Source organism: Pithys albifrons, chromosome 2 (genome assembly GCF_047495875.1).
Source record: "Pithys albifrons albifrons isolate INPA30051 chromosome 2, PitAlb_v1, whole genome shotgun sequence".
Lineage (NCBI taxonomy): Eukaryota > Metazoa > Chordata > Aves > Passeriformes > Thamnophilidae > Pithys > Pithys albifrons.
In genome coordinates, this window is record NC_092459.1 from 118835943 (window position 1) to 118856696 (window position 20754).

The 20754-nt window shown below is 50.8% G+C and overlaps 1 protein-coding gene across 4 annotated transcripts in view; it reads right to left on the minus strand.

The window, feature by feature from the left end:
* Positions 1-11310, minus strand: part of MTMR9 (myotubularin related protein 9) — a 27867-nt gene extending 16557 nt beyond the window's left edge. For all 4 annotated transcript variants that reach the window (XR_011696986.1, XR_011696985.1, XR_011696987.1 and 1 more), the window contains exons 1-4: positions 10735-11310; positions 7570-7678; positions 6718-6843; positions 758-931 (exon numbers count right to left, since the gene is read on the minus strand). Coding sequence is in view for 1 of the 4 variants with exons in the window: in XM_071547601.1 (XP_071403702.1) it covers positions 758-931; positions 6718-6843; positions 7570-7678; positions 10735-10919 (594 nt within the window). In the remaining 3 variants the exon portion in view is untranslated. The remainder of the gene's footprint in view (positions 1-757; positions 932-6717; positions 6844-7569; positions 7679-10734) is intronic.
* Positions 11311-20754: the final 9444 nt, after the last annotated feature.

A 20754-nucleotide genomic window follows, 5' to 3' on the forward strand; every position in this document is an offset into this window, starting at 1 on the left:
ATGGATGGCTGATTTTAAAGCAAGGCAAAATAGCCCAAGGAACTACTGTCAGACTAAACATCCTCGAATTCAAGGCTTACAAATCTTGGCAACAGGAGGTGAGAAGGCATTAGAGCATTTGAGGAGCCTGTATCAAGTTTAAAAGCTGCAGGTTGCACTTCCCAAATCCTCAGAACTGGTTACATCAGCAAGAGACACAATTACTCAACAGTTTGATAGAGTTCATTTCTTAATTACAGCATATCAGTGTCAAAAAGTATGTGCAACACCAAGAATCTGCTACTCCTGACTCCTGTTAGACTGCCAAGCTCAGAGAACAGCTTGCCCTGATCCTCCTTCCACAGTCCCAGAGCAGAAGTAGTGCTGGCTCTGCTGTCACCACGACTGTGACGAGGGCCCACCACTCCCAGACAGGACAATGTGGCTCCTGCCATTCTTTCCATGAAGCCTCTTGGCAGGCAGAGCAAGGCAAAGTGCCAGCAGTGCTTTTACAAAGTCTCATCTTGTTCTTACTGCTGTAAGCAAGCTCATGCCATGCCCATTCCCAAACAAGCAGATTAATGGCTATTTCTAGGATGGGAATTACTCATTCCATCACCCAGAGCCAGTTTCACTCCATCCACTTAAGAAGCTGGCAAATGAACCAGGTATACATCTCAGGAACTGTGTTAATCCTAGAGCACAAGTTTCTTTTTCATGAACCAAAGAGATTCCCCCACTTCCCTGAGGCACAGCCACCACTCAAAGCACAGCTCACCATCCCATTCTTCCTGTGGTAGTAGCTGAGGACCGGGAAGCGACTGCCCTGGCGGAACACGGCAACCCTCCGGAGCTCCTCGTCGTTGATGCTTTTGGGGACAACGACAACTGCAGGGTAGGAGGGGCACACAGAGAAATCCTTGTTGATGCAGCTGAGACGCCACTCGTCTGTCTGAAAAACACCAAAACATACATGGTAGGTCAGAAAACACGTTGTTACTGGCAGAGCACAACAACCCAGGGAAGAAGAACTGCCACGGGCAGGATAAGGCACACACAAAGTAAAGCTGGGGATCTGTTCCATCTGCACCACAGGTGAAAGCTCAGCTGTCCTTTTACTGTCCTTTTACAGGTCTGTTGACCCATTAATCTTCCCCCACATTCCTTGACGTTCCCTGCAATCCTCTCGTGGCAGCAGCTCCCAGACACTCATCACCCAACACGCAGATAAAGCTCATGTGCAACAGAGGAAAGATCACGTGACTCTGGTCCTTGAGGTGCAGGACTTGAAGAAGAGTTTCCTCTCTGGCTTATCCACATCCTCAAACAGCACAAAATAAGCCCACATGGCCAGAAATGGGTAATTGTGGCTTTAAATTATTCATGGCCACAACAGACAGAAATGGGAGAGCCCAGGGGAGAAATGTGTTCCTACATCAGCAAATTTAGGGGGAAAAAGGTTCATTTAAATGCAGGTAACTGGACTCAACCCTCCCTCTGTGCTGAAAGAAGAGGTCACAAGACAAAGGTGGCCAAGAAAGGCAAGAATTTCTACCACGTCCAGATGTTGAAGCTGCTTTGGGGTTAAAGCTGCAATTTAACACCTCCAGCTCAGTTCTCTTCCACATGCTCAGCTCCACCTCTTCCTCCAAAAGCACCTTCTGGAAGCAGCACAGCATTCAAGGCCCACCCTGAGCTCCTGTTATGTAACTTGTGAGCTTCCAAGAGCCAAACTCTCGTGGAAAAAATGCTGCATGTTGGCACCCTGCACCTCACAGGCACTTGGCACCACAACTTGGGTACCTGACACCCAGGGTCAGACACAGGGCTGGGCTCCAGCTCAGGTTAAAACAGCAACAAGGAGCTGTGCAGCAGGCAGAGACCTCACAGAAATGCCACAAAACCTCTGCTCATCTGTGTTCACTGAGACTTTCAGCCAGACAAAAAAGTAAAGGGATAAACCAGGTGGTGCAGAAAGCAAGAGAAGAGCACAACAGAAGACACAAACCCCCACATCAGTTCACGTCTGCTGGTTTAACACATTATTTGCACATGTCTGATCAGAATTAGGTATTTTTCCCCTATTTCCTTTCTTCCACAGGCTTGCTACCTCTTGCCATGCACCTCCTGACTGCTACCTGCTTATACAAATCACCCTGACTGGCTCACTGCTCCAATGGAAAGCTGGAATCAGAGAGGTTTGCTGGCAGTGAAGCCTTTCCATCAGATGAACAAGCTGCTCTGACTCACAACACTCTCACCATCAGGAGCTCCAAGGTATGGGATGTGGTGGAGACAGTAACATTGTTCTTTTTGGTGGCAGGCTAAGAAAAAATGCTGGGAAAAACACAAATTCTGTGCCTCAGGATCCCCATCATCACTGAGAGCAGCAACTGCTGCCTGTGTGCAGGGGCCCAGCTGCACCACAACCTCATTTCATTATTCATAAGCCTCAAAACAGCTTCTCTGAACAGCTACATTTACAAAAAGCAGAGCTCCTCCCAGATGCAAAGTTAAATTGCCTCTGGCCATTGCCTCATTAAGCAGAGATGAAAAGTTTTGGATCACAAAAGGGATGTGGCTGGTCACAGCTCCAGCTTTTAATGCACCAATAATCATGTTTTTAATATTTTTTTGGTGTCTATATTAATTTATATAAAAAGGTTACAATCTGATTACAATGAAAAAGTATGTGTGGATCTGGAATATAAAAGTCTTATCTTAAAGGAATCTAAAATGGTAACACCCCACAAAGGATGTGGGGAAGGCAAAGTCAGGACTCTGTGGTGTGTCAGAGTGGCTGTCACTGGTAGCACCAGTAAGGGAAGGAATGGAAGAGCATCACCTGATTTATCTCCCACTTTGGTAATTTAACTCTGCCACAACCTCCTCCCCTCCCCATTTATCCCACGAGACAGATGATCCTGTTATGTCACCCAGGAACACTCCACTGTTACATGGCAAGAAGGAGGGGCCTGGCAGCAGTTGGCACCATTTGCCTTCCCTGGCACAGCCACTCCTGCAGATCCCGTTAATCTGTGCAGTGCCAGCTTCCCACTGCTGGAATAAACTCCCTCCTGAGCTTTCCTTGGGCTGTGGCTGGAATTTGGAAGGAAAAAGGGGCAGTAAGAACTGGAAGAGTGAGGCAGCAGCAGAGGGGCTGCAGGGAAGGGAGGAGGGAGCTCCCCCTCAGCATCCCCAGCTCACTGGGCTGTGGGAGACTCAGAGGGAGCACAAAGTCACATTTAATCCTCCCAACAGGAGATCTGCACTTTTAGGAATCAAAAGAAGTTAAGGATAGAAGCAGCAAAGGACTGGGGGCTGAGTAGAATGGAAGGGACTAAAAATGAAATAAAATAAATAAAAAAATAAAATAAAGTAAAAAATAAAATAAAATAAATTTAAAAATTAAAAAATAAAATAAAAAAGAAAATAAATAAAATAAAATAAATAATAAAATCAAACGACTAAATAAATAAATAAATAAATTTAAAAAATAAAATAAAGTATTTCCTCATTGTAAGATTAACTCTTGGATTTCTACTTTTCTTGTCCTAGGACTTGTTTATAGATATTTATTTCCAAATGTCCAAGATGTCCTTCATCCTAAAAGTTAGAATTGCCAGGAGGGGTCACTTTCCACAAAAGAGTGGGAGACAATTCAAGCTCTACTAAGAAGCCTTAAAAAAATAAGCTGGGAAATCATCACAGACCTTGAGGGATCCTGCAAAGCAGGAAGGGCAGAGGCCATTCCCAAGGAACAAGCCCTGTTAGGAACAGACTGTGCATGGAAAGGAGCAAAGCAGAGACAAGGATTGATGTTTGTGTGATGGGAGCAAACTGTGGGTGAGCCACAGGGGTGTAAACTGAGCCCAAGCCCAGAAAATTGAGATGTTTAAAAAAAAAAAAGTACAGCAGAACTGCTCAGATTCCTGAGCTCTTTCCTGCTGCAAAGGGGAGAGGAAAGAGTGGAAAAGGAGGGGAAGAAAAGAGAAAAAGTGAGGGGGGGAAAGGAGGAGAGGGAGGGAAAGGAAAAGGAGGAGAGGGAGGGAAAGGAAAAGGAGGAGAGGGAGGGAAAGGAAAAGGAGGAGAGGGAGGGAAAGGAAAAGGAGGAGAGGGAGGGAAAGGAAAAGGAGGAGGGGGAGGGAAAGGAAAAGGAGGAGGGGGAGGGAAAGGAAAAGGAGGAGGGGGAGGGAAAGGAAAAGGAGGAGGGGGAGGGAAAGGAAAAGGAGGAGGGGGAGGGAAAGGAAAAGGAGGAGGGGGAGGGAAAGGAAAAGGAGGAGAGGGAGGGAAAGGAAAAGGAGGAGAGGGAGGGAAAGGAAAAGGAGGAGAGGGAGGGAAAGGAAAAGGAGGAGAGGGAGGGAAAGGAAAAGGAGGAGGGGGAGGAAAGAAAAAAGAGGAAAGGGGGGGGAAGAAAAAAGAGGAAAGGGGGGAAAGAAAAAAGAGGAAAGGGGGGAAAGAAAAAAGAGGAAAGGGGGGGGAAAGAAAAAAGAGGAAAGGGGGGGGAAAGAAAAAAGAGGAAAGGGGGGGGAAAGAAAAAAGAGGAAAGGGGGGGGAAAGAAAAAAGAGGAAAGGGGGGGGAAAGAAAAAAGAGGAAAGGGGGGAAAGAAAAAAAGAGGAAAGGGGGGAAAGAAAAAAGAGGAAAGGGGGGAAAGAAAAAAGAGGAAAGGGGGGAAAGAAAAAAGAGGAAAGGGGGGAAAGAAAAAAGAGGAAAGGGGGGAAAGAAAAAAGAGGAAAGGGGGGAAAGAAAAAAGAGGAAAGGGGGGAAAGAAAAAAGAGGAAAGGGGGGAAAGAAAAAAGAGGAAAGGGGGGGAAAGAAAAAAGAGGAAAGGGGGGGAAAGAAAAAGAGAATGAAGACAATGAATGTTTTGGCACTGAAATATCTTTATAGCAATTAATTATACTGTTAATGTACAAACTTCACAGGGCCTCCTCACCTTATTTTAAGAAACAATTTCCAGTTAGTTTACAGTATCCTGAGGCTGCAGAATTTGGCAGAAGAGAAACCTCTTAGCTCTTCTCTGACTGGTTAGAAAAAACAAGAAACCTTTACACATCCCCTGAATTCCATCCAGGCCCTCACTGGTTATGCAGTAGAAGAATACAAATAACATGATATATTATGTAAATTTTTAATGTATTACACAACTTTTTAAAAAAATTATAAGATTCCTGTTTTTATTTTGTTATTTATTTTATTAGAGAAAGTGTCCATGTTTTAAACAACTCTCCTGTGGCATGGAAATGTGGAATTAATACATCACTGGAGCTGCAGTGTGGGTGAAATACAACATTTGACGTGTTAGCCCGTGGGGGAAGGTCAGGGATATCAGATCCAGAGGGATGGTACCATGGAGAGGGAGGAACCTTTGGAATTCTACTCATTTGGCTCATGGCAGAAAGAATTAAATCAGTCAGTTACTTGTTCCAGCCTTTCACATAAGGCAGTTCCATCACTGAACCAGAAATATTTGGTCAGCAAGATATTTATCTGTTCTTCAAGAATTGTAAATCAGTTCAAGGTGGCTTTGGACACCATTTTGTTAAAAATGTGAAGGTTTGGGTTAAAAGCCAAGCATTAATCACCAGCTGTCAGATATATATATTTAAAAGAAATTATTTATTGCCCTGGAAAAGAAGTGCTATAAAATAATAAGGTTTTTACATGTCCTACAAGGAGCACATGTTCAGAGAGGCATGAGAGGCACAAATGCACTTTTAAATCTCTGAAAAAATAAGGGGAAAAAAGCACTTTGAAGGATCCATGTGTGGTGCTGGTTATGACAACAGGTCACATTGTTTGCCTTTGGACAGCAGATGAAGACAAGACACATGAGAGTTCTCTAATTAGGAGACAAAAATAGCCAGACCTCTGAACTCCTTTCATTTTCCAGTGATTTCATCCCCTGAATCTGGTCAGGCTGATGATATTACTCAGTTGTTGGTCACAGCCAGGAAGTGATCCCTGCTGCAGACAGGCTGCCTTGCAGATAAAATATAAAAAAAAATCAATGTTTGATGCTGCACTAATGGATGTGGGCTCAGAAATCTGAGCTGATGGAGCCAGTGCAGGTATGGGGTGGGAAACAAAGGCTTGCAGCAGAGAAAGCAAATCCAAGCAAGTTCCTGCAGCCAGGATAGTTCCCACTCTATCAAATTCAACATTTTAAAATTAAGTTGGAGTAACAGGCAATGCCACAAGAACAATTCCTACCCTACAGGTACCAAAATAACATCACCATGTCCTCAACAGCACCTGGAAAAAGAGGACTGGAAGTTTCCTGCTCTCTAAACCTCCCAAATATTTCCCAAGCTGAAAGTGCTTCAACCTGGGCATTTTTACTCTCATCTTTCTAGTGAGCAATTTTTTTTAAAACAGCCTCATTTTTCAATAAAAAGGTTGACAAAAATTGATTTCAGTTCACTCCAGCACAAAGTTAAGTCCAATAAACCCAGGCCAAAGGTCTTAAATTGGTTGTTTGAATAGAGAGAGTCATCCCCAAAGGACAAAACATTCCCTACCTTCATGTCCTCCCAGGTAAGTTTTAAAAAGCCCTCAAACCTCCACTTGTACAACACACAAGTGCCTGATGTTTACAAAACATTTGAACAACACTCACTTCTCACCCAGGACACAGATAAAATCTGGACCATCCAGGATTTCCAGTGCAGCCACCAGTGGGTGAAATCCTTCAGGGAATACCCAAGTGCCTGTGGAAAAGTTTAAATCCAACTCACCACTGAGCTGAGTAGCTCAAACTCCTTGTCAGGCAGGAAGGAGCACCAGCCATCCTCCTCCAGCTCGAACATGGGCCGGTAGAAGAAGGGGTACATGAGGGTGACAGAATCCAGGGTGGAAAGGGCCTGGGAGGGTGAGAGAAAAGTAGGGAATCATGGAATGGGTGGGGCTGGAAGGGGCTTTAAAGCTCATCTGGTTCCACCCTCTCTGCCATGGGCAGGGACACCTTCCACTAGACCAGGTTTTTCCAAGCCCTGTCCAGCCTGGCCTTGGGCACTTCCAGGGATGGGGCAGCCACAGCTTCTCTGGGCAACCTGTGCCAGGGCCTGCCCACCCTTACAGCCAGGAATTCCTTCCCAATATCCCATCCAGCCCTGCCCTCTGGCACTGGGAAGCCATTCCCCTTGTCCTGTCCCTCCAGGATTCTCTGACTGTCACACTCCAGGATAACAAAGCTGAGCTTCCCTTACCCCAGTGCCACGGCAAGAGATGTGCTCAAGGAAAGTGGTTTCAGGGGGTTTTAATTGAAATCCCAAATTCCATCATTTTAACAATTACCAGTAATCATGGATTGGTTTGGGACGGAAGGGACCTTAAAGATCACCCAGTTCCAAGCCCTGCCACAGGAAGGGACACCTTCCACTAGATCAGCTCCATCCCACCTGGCCTTGAACACTTCCAGGGATGGGGAATCCAAAACCACTGAGAAATATCCCACAAGCTCGTGGGAAACATTCCATTTGCCAGAACAACGATGAAAACCTCCCTAAATGAAAACAGCCCCAAGGAAGCTGCTGAGGTTGAGGTGATTTGGAGACCTGCAGGTGCTGCTGATGCCCATCAGGCCTCACCTCGATGGAGCTGGCGATGTTCAGACATTCCTCCATGCCAGGGATGTCCAGCTGGATGATCCGGAGATCCTTGCACTTGATGGTGATGGTGCCCAGCGATCCCACGAACCTGCAGAGGGACATGGAGCAGGAGCCTCCTCAGAACAGCCCCCTGGGAGGGGGGAGGAGCTCCTGCAGCTCTTCCCACCACAAAGGCCTGCAAGGCAAACCTCCAGCAGCAGCAGTTTGTCTGTGAGATCATCTTGCAAGAAAAGAAAGAAATAAAGTCACCAAGTATGAGCTTGGTTTTATTTAGAATTTAATTAAGTTTTACTTAAGCAAAACTGGAGTCTCTGAACACACAACTGGAGTCTCCGAACACACAACTGGAGTCTCTGAACACACAACTGGAGTCTCTGAACACACAACTGGAGTCTCTGAACACACAACTGGAGTCTCTGAACACACAACTGGAGTCCCTCAACACAAAACTGGAGTCTCTCCACACACAACTGGAGTCCCTCAACACAAAACTGGAGTCTCTCAACACAAAACTGGAGTCTCTCAACACAACTGGAATCTCTCCACACAACTGGAATCTCTCAACACAACTGGAGTCTCTCAACACAACTAATTATTTAAATAAAATAAAATTAATTTAATTAAAATTACAATAATATCAAGTTTTATTTGAAATTTCAGTAAGGTTTTTATCTGAATTTATTCCACCCTTGTGCTGTGGCAGGGAGTGGAAGAATAAATGTCACAGCACTGTGAGGGTGACAGGCACAGTTTTCCCAGAGAAACTGTTGCTGCCACATCCCTGGAAGTGTTCAAGGACAGGGTGGAGCAACCTGGGATAGAGGGATCTATCCCTGCCCATGGCAGGGGCTGGAATGGGATGACTTTTCTGTTCCCTTCCAACCCAAACCAGTCTGGGATTTCTGATTTAACAGGGAATTTTGGTGTTTGGTCCCTGCAGTGCCAGGATTTGCTCTGCAGACCTCAGGGAGGGAAGGTCTTACCCCCCACCCTGATGGCAAATCCAGGGAGCCCAAAGCAAACCCAGCTCACAGGAGCCTTCCCCAGGTGTATTCCAGAGCTACAAAAGCTCCAGCAGCAGTTGGATAACCTGGTAAATCTGAGAAAACACTGGTTTGAACAAAAAACCTTCTTGTAATTCAGTAGGAAAAGAGATTTTTCTGACCCTGTGCACTCAGAACCTGAGGCAGAGCCAAGCTGGGCCTTTATGGATTTGAGTCTTGTTATTCCTTCCTCTCCAGCACTGGGAAAATGCTCCTATCCCTTTATAAGGCAAAGTTTCACTGCAGTTCCACTCCCACAAAGCAGGGTCTGCTCTGGAGACCTCCTAGAAATCAGGGCTGTGAGTAAATCTGTAGTAAACCAGGCACTGAGCAGCTCCCTCCTCAGAACTCCACGTCCTTGGGTTTATTTGGGATTGGCTTCCACTGCAGCTGAGCTCAGAAAAAATTTAAAAACTGAAAGAAAAGCTTGTAAATATTAATTTTCAAAATGGAGCTGAGGTTGGTTTAGCAGAAGGAGTAAGAGGGATGAGGCCAAACCACACTGAGGACTGAGCAGGAAGAGATTCCCTGAGGTTCCCACCCCTCTGAGGAAAACCAGGAACAGAATCAGCCTCCAGCAGTTCCCCCCATTCCAGGCTCTGTGCCAGCCTGGTGGGTTTTAATTGCTCCTGTTTGATTTTTCCAGCCTTGCTGGCAGGAAGGGAATCTGTTCTACCAGATCTCCTTAAAGGGCACAAAAACCATGGGAGAAACCTTGTAATTAATATAAAAATAATGATGATGAAGCTGGGAAAAGGACCAAGGGGAGGGAGTAGATGACAGTGACCAGTGAGATGGGGCAGGCAAAGCAGGAAGGAGGGTAAAAAATCCCAAATTTCTGAAGTAATAAAAAAGGGAATTAAAATGATTGCAGTGCTGCAGCTCCAACTCAGCAGAACCCCCAAAAGCTCATTGTTAAAGGGTTAGTGATTCCCAGGAGCAGCTGGAGAGAGGGATCCTGGTTTGGAGCAGCAGGAGGTGGATTTGGGGCTGAGAAATTCCAGAGTGCATCAGGTTTTTTGGCAAATCCCTTCATGTGTGCCCTGAGTTCCACCTCCCCTGCAAAGGAGATGGGAAAAGATGCAAAGGAGGTGGAAAAAAAAACAAAAAAAGAGGTGGCAAAGCTGCTTCAGGGGTCACTGAGGAATCCCCTCAACAATCAGCACAGAGCAGGAGTGTCCAAAGACACAAATTCTGCCTCTGTGGCAAGAAAATAAATCAACCTTTAGGATGGAACAGCCAAACATCAACACCCAAAGAGAAGGAGACCAGCCCTGAGTCCTCATGGGATCAGTGAGGTGGAGAAGAGCTGGGAGAGCGAGTCCAACTCCTGCCCCACAGCCAGGGCTGGGCACTGGGCACTGCCCCCACAGCCAGGGCTGGCACTGCCCCACAGCCAGGGCATGGGCACTGGGCACTGCCCCCACAGCCAGGGCTGGGCACTGGGCACTGTCCCACAGCCAGGGATGGGCACTGCCCCCACAGCCAGGGACGGGCACTGGGCACTGCCCCACAGCCAGGGATGGGCACTGCCCCCACAGCCAGGGATGGGCACTGCCCCCACAGCCAGGGATGGGCACTGGGCACTGCCCCACAGCCAGGGATGGGCACTGGGCACTGCCCCCACAGCCAGGGATGGGCACTGCCCCCACAGCCAGGGATGGGCACTGCCCCCACAGCCAGGGATGGGCACTGCCCCCACAGCCAGGGCTGGCACTGCCCCCACAATCCAGGGACGGGCACTGCCCCCACAGCCAGGGATGGGCACTGCCCCCACAGCCAGGGCTGGCACTGCCCCCACAGCCAGGGATGGGCACTGCCCCCACAGCCAGGGATGGGCACTGGGCACTGCCCCCACAGCCAGGGACGGGCACTGGGCACTGCCCCCACAGCCAGGGATGGGCACTCCCCCACCAACCCGGGCAGCCCCTTCCAGTGTCTCACAACCCCTTCCCGTGCCCAAACCCCTCTTCATGTCCAAGCTGCCCCTTCCCTGGCACAGCTCAAACCTCGCTCTGTGCCCAGACCACCCTTCCATCCCCTCCCGGATTTCGGGGGCAGCTCAGGAGCCACCCGGCCCTTCCCATGGCGGAGGCTCTACCTCTTCTCGCTGGAGTCGATGTTGGAGTGGAGCAGCCACAGCTCCTCGGCGTTGTCGCGGCTCCGGGAGGAGAAGATGAGGTGGTGGCCGGTGAGGCACAGCGTGCCCTCCACGGCCGCGTGGAAGGGCCGGTGCAGCACCACGTTGTCGGCGCGGGGCGTCTTGATCAGCTCCGCGAACTCCATGGCGGGGGAACCACCGGGAAACGTCACTCAGCGGGAAAGCGGCGCAGGGCGGCGGGGAGGGGACGGCCTGTGCGGGGCCAGCCGGCCGGGCCGGCGCATAACCCGCGCCGATCGCGGCTCCAGGGCCGGGGGCGAGCAGCGGGATGGGAACAGGGGTGGGAACCGGGATGGGCGGCGGGGCGAGGCCCTCACAGGGCCCCCTTCGCCCTCAGGGCCGGCAGCGGTCACGGAGCGCGCAGAGAGGCCCTCGGGGGGTCAGGGCGGCGGGGGAACCCCTGAGGGGACAGGGGGCAGCGCCAGCACTGCTGGGCCCCCCGGATTCCCGGGAGTGTCGGGATTCCCGGGAGCCGCCGGCGGAGCGGGACGCGCCGGAAGCGCCTCCCTGGGATCCTCCCCGATCACGTGACACGGCCCGGGCCAATCAGCCTTAAGGGACTGGGTGGTGCGGCAAAAAGGGCCGGTGCGAACTACGAGCCCGCGAGAAACGTTCCGGGGTATGAAGGGAGAGGTGCGGGGTGGGAGGCGGGGCTTGAGGAAAGGGGCGGGGTCTGGAGGAGGGAGCCAATGGGGAGGGGAATCCGCCAGGGGGCGGGGCCTGGGGAAGGGGCGGGACTTGTATGGTCGGGGCGGGGCTTGAGGAAGGCGGGGACGGGAATGGGAACGGGCAGGGAGGGGGAATGGAGCGGGAATGGGAGCGGGAATGGGAGCGGGAATGGGAGCGGGAATGGGAGCGGGAATGGGAATGGGAGCGGGAATGGGAACGGGCAGGGAGAGGGAGTAGGAGCGGGTAGGGAGAGGGAATGGAGCGGGAACGGGCAGGGAGAGGGGATGGAGCGGGAATGGGAGCGGGCAGAGAGAGGGAATGGACCGGGAATGGGAATGGGAGTGAGAATGGGAGCGGGAATGGGAACGGGCAGGGAGAGGGAATGGAAACGGGCAGGGAGAGGGAATGGGAGCGGGAATGGGAGCGGCAGGGAGAGGGAATGGGAATGGGCAGGGAGAGGGAATGGGAGCGGGCAGGGAGAGGGGATGGAGCGGGAATGGGAACGGGCAGGGAGAGGGAATGGAGCGGGAATGGGAGCGAGCAGGGAGAGGGAATGGGAGCGGGAATGGGAACGGGCAGGGAGAGGGAATGGGAACAGGAAGGGAGAGGGAATGGGAGCGGGAATGGGAGCGGCAGGGAGAGGGAATGGAGCAGGAATGGGAGTGGGAATGGGAACGGGCAGAGAGAGGGAATGGGAGCGGGCAGGGAGAGGGGATGGAGCAGGAATGGGAGCGGGATTGGGAACGGGCAGGGAGAGGGAATGGAGGGGGAATGGGAGCGGGCAGGGAGAGGGGATGGAGCGGGAATGGGAATGGGCAGGGAGAGGAAATGGGAAAGGGCAGGGAGAGGAAATGGAGCGGGAATGGGAGCGGGCAGGGAGAGGGAATGGAATGGGAATGGGCAGGGAGAGGGAATGGGAGCAGGCAGGGAGAGGAAATGGAGTGGGAATGGGAATGGGCAGGGAGAGGGAATGGAGCCGGAATGGGAGCGGGCAGGGAAAGGGAATAGGAGCGGGCAGGAAGAGGGAAGGGAGCGGGAATGGGAGCAGGCAGGGAGAGGGGATGGAGCGGGCAGGGAGAGGGAAGGGAGCGGGAATGGGAGCGGGCAGGGAGAGGGGATGGAGTGGACTGGGACCCGGGAATGGAGCAGGAATGGAGCGGACTGGGACCCGGGAATGAGGCAGGCATGGAGCAGTAACAGAGTGGGCAGGGGCCGGGGCTGGAGTGGGCAAGGGACAGGGAATGGAGCGCGAACATCGCGGGCAGGGCGGGAGCTGCAGCGGGGCTGGGGTCGGTCCCGCCGGGGCAGCCGCGATTGCGGGACAAAACCTGCGGGAATGGAACAGGCGCGTCCCCAAGTCCCGTCTCAGCCCAGCCCAGCCCCTGCCAAAAATCCAGCCTGGCCACCCCCACGCGTGTTCCCTGAAATCCCTCTCAGGCTCTTCCCTGAGCCCACCCCGGCCGTGGCAGGGGAACAGTCCCCTCCAGCTGCCCCACCCTCTGGGCACCCCCAGAGCCCCCTGGCAGTTGTGTTTCCATCATGGAATCATGGAATGGGTTGGGTTGGAAAAGACCTCCAAGATCATCAGGAGCCCAGGTTGCTCCAAGCCCTGTCCAGCTTGGCCTTGGACACTCCCAGAGATCCAGTGGCAGCCACAGCTTCTCTGGGCACCCTGTGCCAGGGCCTGCCCACCCTCCCAGCCAACAATTCCTTCCCAATATCCCATCTATCCCTTCCCTCTGGCAGTGGGAAGCCATTCCCTGTGTCCTGTCCCTCCATCCCTTGTCCCAAGTCCCTTTCCAGCTCTGCCAGGAGCACTGGGAGCTGTGACATTTATAACATCCTGCAGTGAGTGCAGGATCGGGGTGCACAGAATCAAGTCTTTTCCATCAATCATTGCAAATTACATCCCTATTAGAAGGTTGGAGAGCTCTGGCATGGCTGAAAATCAAATGTCCCCACTGAACTTGAAGGGATGTGGATCCCTGGAAGTCTTCAAAGCCAGGCTGAACATGGCTTGGAGCAATCTGGGATAGTGGAAGGTCTCCCTGCCATGGCAGGGGTTGGAATGAGATGATCTTCAAGGTCCCTCCTGACCCAAACCATTCTATGTTTCTATGGTTAAAAACCAAAATCAAGGTTGGGAACACTGGAATCCAACATTTACCCTGAGAGGGTTTGTGTGGAAGGGCTGCCTAAAACTCCCTGTGCTTCCAAGAAAAAGTGAACTTGTAAGGAGTGGGAAGGAGATGAAGTGACCCTTCCCCTGGACTCTGCCTTGGGGAGGCCACACCTTGAGTGTTGTGTTCAGTTCTGGGCCCCTGAGTTGAGGCAAGAGATTGAGGGGCTGGAGCGGGGCCAGAGAAGAGCAACGAGGCTGGAGAAGGGACTGGAGCACAAGTGCTGTGGGGAGAGGCTGAGGGAGCTGGGGGTGTTTAGCCTGGAGAAGAGGAGGCTCAGAGGTGACCTCAGCACTGTCTGGAACTGCCTGAAGGGAAGTTCTGGCCAGGTGGGGGTTGGTCTCTTCTCCCAGGCACTCAGCAATAGGACAAGGGGGGACGATGGGCTCAAGCTCTGCCAGGGGAAATTGAAGTTGGAGATGAGAAAAAACTTCTTTGCAGAGAGAGTGCTCAGGGATTGGAATGGGCTGCCCAGAGAGGGAGTGGATTCCCCATCCCTGGAGGTTTTTCAGCTGAGCTTGGCCGTGGCACTGAGTGCCATGATCTGGTAAAGGGACTGGAGTTGGACCAAGGGTTGGACTTGATGATCTCAGAGGTCTTTTCCAACCCAATCCATTCTATGATTCTGTGAAGGTCCAGGGTGGCAGCAAATCCCAGATGTCACCTGAAGAGGGGCTCTGCTGCCTGCATGGGCAGTGGCTGCTCCCCAGAAGGGGCTGCTGGGCTGGTGGGTGGATTCAGGCTCTGCTGCAGAGCCACAGGTCCTTCTCATCTGGAGAAACTCCAACTCCTCAGCCTCCACCTGCTTTATCTCTGAGGAAGAACAAAGCATGGAAATCAGGCCATCAGCCATTCCTGAAGCTCTCATTGGACAGGACATGAGGAGCTGTCTGGTGCTGTCCTGCCTGTGATGAGTTCAGTGGTGCAGGTTCAAGGTTGGTCAGTCCCTGCCTGATGGGAAGAGCCTGGAACTCTTCGTGCAGGTGCCAACAGGCAGGTTTGGATGACAGCCTGTTCTGGGCAACTGCCCCTGAGAAGGATTGCAGGGTGTTTAGATACAATGACCTGAATTTTTAAACTCACCTCTGGTGCCAAGTTCAGCCTGAGTTTGTCCAGGCTGTTACCTGTGTGTCTTATTAATGCTGGCAGTTCAGGTGATTTCAATATCTGAGAATGATTTGGAAGTCTAATTAATGACATTTGAATCTCATAGATATATGTAAAGATTCCTAATAAGGATGATTAATTCTCCTCTTACAGCCATTTGCACTGATCCACATCATCAAGCCCTCCAGAAGAGAAGAGGGGTCTCTCCCAGGGCTGGGAGTTCTGGGTGTAACTTAAAACACAAACAGCCTCCATTGCTGCTTTCACTCCAGTGACATGGCCTGGGAGCAGCACTGGGAAAGTCTCCCTAATTCTGCTGCAAGGACTGGGAAGCCTTTCCCATGAATCCAGAGCTAAACACACACTTCCATCTCCAAGGCATGAGCAGGATTGTTAAAGTGCTGCTCACCTGGACACATTATCCTGGCTGAGAAGGAAGAGCTGTTTCCCTGCTCCTGCCCAGCACAGCAGTGGGACAGTGGGACAGGGAGGTGGACAGGGAGGGCTGGTGTCTTGGGAAGCCACTCAGCTGCAGGAGAAGTGCCAGGGGTCTCCTGGGGTATCTGGCACAGGTTGCCCAGAGAAGCTCCTGGGAGTGCCCAAGGCCAGGTTGGAAAGGGCTTGGAGCAACCTGGGCTGGTGGAAGGTGTCCCTGCCCATGGCGGGGGGTTGGAAGGAGATGATCTTTATGGTCCCTTCCAACCCAAACCGTTCTAGGATTCCATACATATCCCCTGCAATCAGCTTCTGGGTATTAACCCTCCTGAACCTCCCCAGGCTCCCATGTGGGGAGCCCTTCCAGCCCCACAGCCCCCACCCTCTGGAAGCACTGTCAGATCCCACAGATGAGGGACAGCTCCTTCCTCCATGGGGTGGCCTCCATCCCACTGAAGGTGCTGTGGGGAATGATATTTCTCAGCAGCATTTACAGCACAGTCATGGAGTCACAGAATAGAATCACAGAATCATTTAGGTTGGAAAAGCCCTCCAAGATTATGGAGTCCAAGCATCCCCCAGCACACCAAGGTCACCACTAACCCATGTCCCCAAGTGCCACATCCACATGGCTTTTCAACCCCTCCAGAGATGGGGACTCCACCACTGCCCTGGGCAGCTGTGCCAGTGCCTGACTATTCCTTCAGGGAAGAAATTTTCTATAATATCCAATCAAAACCTTCCCTGGTGCATCTTGATAGCTCAGATTGGAAGGGATTTGAAAGCTCACAGACTATTCACAGACTATTCTGAGTTGGAAGGGAACCACAAGGATCATCGAGTCCAACTCTTAAGTCAATGTCCCACATAGGGGATTAAACCCATGGCCTTGGCATTATTACAACCAAGTTTCATCCAGTTCCAACCCCCTGCCATGGGCAGGGACACCTTCCACTATTCCAGGTTACTCCAAGCCCTGTCCAGCCTGGCTTTGGACACTTCCAGGGGTGGGTCAGCCACAGTTCCAGAGTGGCTCTGAAGGAAAGCAAAGCCTTCAGCCCTGTGGGCAGCAGGGAAACAGCACTGCTACCTCCAGGAAGGAGGGAAAAAAGTGTAAATTTGGGCTGTGGCTGCACATTGTCAAGCCACTGTTAGTCCTGACAACTCTGCAGTCCCTGGGTGGTGTGTGGGAGTGGATCATCTCTGTGCCAGCTCAGAGAAAAAAACCATCACAAACAACCCTCAAATCAAGGACATACCAGGTATTATACTGAGAAAAAGGAGTAAGAGCTGCTTCAGAAATGTGCCTGAGAAGAGGAGTGATGGCACTTAAATGGATTTCACTGCCTGCCCTTTTCTGTCTTCTCACCATGTGCCTTAGGGAAAATGGACTTGTACAGAAAAGAATTTGGTTTCAATGTCATCTCTTCCAGAAGAACCTCTGAGCGTTGTAGTCAGAGCCATCCTGCTCTTTTTAGACTCATTTTTTCTCCTGTAAACCAAGGATCAGTAGCACTTGGAGCAGGGCCCTTCCCTTGGTGTGTTTTGACACTGCCTGGCACAGCAGAGCCCTGATATGGGTCAGCAAACATTGCTCCAGTCCTCTGGAGAATGGGAGATGTCCGGGACATTGAGAGGGGAACAACGTGCCCCTTGTGCAACCAAACACAGCCCTGATGAACTTTATCTCCTGGTCCTGCACAAATTATCCTGTCCTGTGATCCCAAGCCCACAGCTGGAGGAGAAAGATCCCAACCCACGGGCTGGGCTGTGCACACCAACCATTTTAAGACAATCTTATGGCAGGGGATCGAGAGCCCTCCCTGCAGGAGGGAGAGAAGTCTGGAACACAAATCTGATGAGGAGCAGATGGAGGGGGACTCAACCTGGGAAAAAGGAGCCTCAGGGGGGATCTTCTCTACAATCCCCTGACAGGAAGGTGGGGACAGGGGTGGGGGGCGGATCTTCTCCCACATAACAAGTGACAGGACAAAAAGAAACACCCTCCAGTTGCACCAGGGGAGGTTTAGATTAGAAATGAAGAAAAATTTCTTCATGGAAAGAGGTGATCAGGCCCTGGCACAGCTGCCCAGGGCAGTGGTGGAGCCCCATCCCTGGAGGGGTTTAAAAGTCATGTGGATGTGGCACTTGGGGACACAGTCAGTGGCGCCCTTGGTGTGCTGGGGGATGGTTGAACTCCATAATCTTGGAGGGCTTTTCCAACATGAATGTTCTGTGATGCTGAAGGTTACACAGGTATTTGTGAGGATGCACTTGGGTCACAGTAACCCATAATGGGTTAAGGAGGGTTCTCAAGCTTCTGGAATCAGGAAGGTCCATGCACCATCTGTTTTTCCTTGCTCTCCTAAATCCTCCTAAGAAACCACAGGCCTATTGAGCAGGAGAAGCACAAGTAGAAATTGTCCAGGCAGAAGGAAACGCAGCTCACTCAGTGCCCTCTGCCAAATGCCCAGAGATTCCTCTTGCCAGACCCATAAACTCCTGGCCATCTGCTTCCCTCTGCCCCATAATCTGTGCTGAAGAGCTTTGCCAAGAAGCTTGTCTGTGCTCAGCAGGAGACAGGGCTCTTCCCATGTTTTCCTCTTCTGCCTGGGGAGCAGGATCAGGAGCTGTCTGGATCTCTGGCCACTCTTCCTGCATCTCCCTGAAAGAGGGCACGGGACATCCTGGGGAGCAGATGCTCCTCTCCCTGCTCTGGAGTCCCTGCTGAGCCCACATGTCCCACATCAGGAGGGATTTCCATGATTTTGGGCTTTCCAGGGAGCGAGTTCTCCTCCACCACGTGTGCTCTCACACCAGCAGGTTTTGCCTGTGAAATCCAAGAACTAATTGGCTGCAGAATAGCAGAGAATCACCCTCCATATGCTGCAGTCCCATGACCATTTGCCTCTTGGACGAGCACTGATGTTTTTTAAGGCTCCCTCTGTGCTTGTTTTCATTCCTGAACTAGACTGTGATCCTGTTATCCAAACACCCAGCTGCTTTACCCTCTGATGTTTCCCCAGGAAGGGGAAGGAAAGAGCAGAAAGAACAAGGGAAAGGATGTTTGTGGTTAAAAATCATCAGTGTCCACATCCACGGGGTAAATCCAAGGCAGACCCGAGGCCAGCTGGCATGGCCAGGACATATACAGGATAGTAAGATCTTCTGGCTTTCCCAAAAAAAGGATCCACAGCAGGCAGCTTGCTGGGGATTAGTGTCTGTGCTAACTCTTGAGCTCTGCCTGGGAGCCAGTTTGCCCAGACCAAGACAGTGCCTGGGGCTGGGAGAAATTTTATGCCTTAACCTCGTCCTGGCAGTGCTTTATTTACTGTGTGGATGTAGCCAAGGATCTGGAAAAGAAAGAAGTGAAGGAAAAATCCCTTCCATAAAGAAACAGATAAATTATTCTATTTAAACTAAATTTGCTAAAATAGCAGGAAAGTTGTCAGGAGTTGATTTATTTGTTGTTTTCCACTTAATATCTCTTGGCATGTCTGAGCACACAGGGTGTCCTGGAGGTGCCATCCACACTTCCCTAACCCCCCAACGGGGTTTATCCTCTTGGCAGCTGCCAGGAGGGAGCCTGAGGGGGTGGGAGAGCTTCCCAGTGAGTGCTCCTGATACCACAGCGAGTCCAAATTGGGGATTTGGCAACCAGAGAGTGAGTGGGCAAGTCTGAAGTGAGACCATGTGAGGAGGAGGCAGGAGGAGGAGACAGACAGACATGTACCCAACACTGCACATACCAGTGTTCCTTGGGTCTAAATCTCCATAATGACTTTTTTTAGCAGAATTGTTGTCTTTTTCACCCCCAGGGAGTAGCTGGTTTCTGGTGAAGCTTTTCCATTTCATCATAACAAATCATGGGACATGGTGTGATGTTCTTGGGGAGAAGGACTTTGGGTGCTGGTGGGGGAGAGGCTGGACGTGCCCCCCATGAGCACTCCCAGCCCAGAAACCCCCCGTGCCCTGGGCACAACCCACAGTGTGGGCAGCAGGGGAGGGGGGGATTCTGCCCCTCTGCCCCCTCAGGTGAGACCCCACCTGCAGAGCTGCCCCAGCCCTGGGAACAACAGCACAAGGATGTGGAGCTGCTGGAGAGAGACCAGAGGAGGCCCCAGAGATGCCCCAGGGCAGGAGCCCCTTTGGAACCAGGCTGGGAGAGCTGGGGGGGTCACCTGGAGAGGAGAAGGATCCAGGGAGACCTGAGAGCCCCTTCCAGAGCCTGAAGGGGCTCCAGGAGAGCTGGAGAGGGACCTGGGACAAGGGATGGAGGGACAGGACACAGGGAATGGCTTCACACTGACAGAGTTAGATGGGATAGGGAAGGAATTGTTGGCTATGAGAGTGGTGGGGTCCTGGCACAGGTTGCCCAGAGAAGCTGTGGCTGCCCCATCCCTGGGAGTGTCCAAGGCCAGGTTAGACAGGGCTTGGAGCAACCTGGGCTAGTGGAAGGTGTCCCTGCTCATGGCAGGGGATGGGACTGAATGACTTTTAAGGTCCCTTCCAACCCAAACCACTCTGAGATTCTAAATTTAACATTTTTTTTCAAAGATTTTTTCTTCCATTTCAGTATTTTTATTTAGTTTTCATTTTCTAAGCTGGGAAATGTCTGCACACCAAAGAGGTAGCTGTGTGTTTATTTTCTCCTCACTTCAGTAAAATCCTGTCTTGTGCTGGAATTATCCTGGAATTATCCAGGCACTCAGCAGGAACAAACCTCCAGGTCTCTGCGCTCTCGGAGCATCTTTAGGGCTGGTCATGCAAAACACAGACAGGGTGATGCCAAAGGTGTGTGTAATTATTGTGAGTGAGTGAGAACAATCCCTCAGGTACAAATAGTCCCTAAATCTTTCCCCAGTACTCATTAGTATCCATGTGGGAAGGTTTGGATATCTGATATCATCTGCATTTGGCTTTCCCTAAATTTGTTAGGAGAAAAATCCCAATCTTCTTTATAGACACAAAGAAATACTGAATTTGGAAGAAACTTTAACTTAGGGCATTTCACAGAGTCAAAATAAAATAAAATAAATTACACTTTTCATGTGTTGATGTGCCATGATCTGATTTTTTAGGTGGATGGTTTTGAGGGTTTAGCTCTGGTCATGACTTAACATTTGGGGGCTCTGAGATCTTTCAGGGTGGAGGGAGAAAAATAGAGAGAAAGAGCAACTGGTGACAGAGAATGGAAACCTCTGTGGTCATAAAGGGTTTCCATTGGACAGCAGTGGGAAATAAGGGGCATCAATGAAACTATCCTGACATGCACTTGGTTCTAAGATGAAAAATAATTGAACAGATATTTATAAAGTGACTCCAGGTTGCAACAGAAGCAACTGTGATTTCTCAGGAGCCCACAAAAATCATTATTAAAAGCCCTCATGGAAGAGGTGTTGGAATTAGATGATATTCCAGGTCCAACTCAAACCATTCCATGCTTCTAAAATCATTCAAGTGAAACAGGACCCTTCAACCTATTTCTGAAAAGACAAATGAAAATAATGTGAGGTGATAAATTGTTTATGAAATTATCATTATCATTATCATTATTATTATTAATATT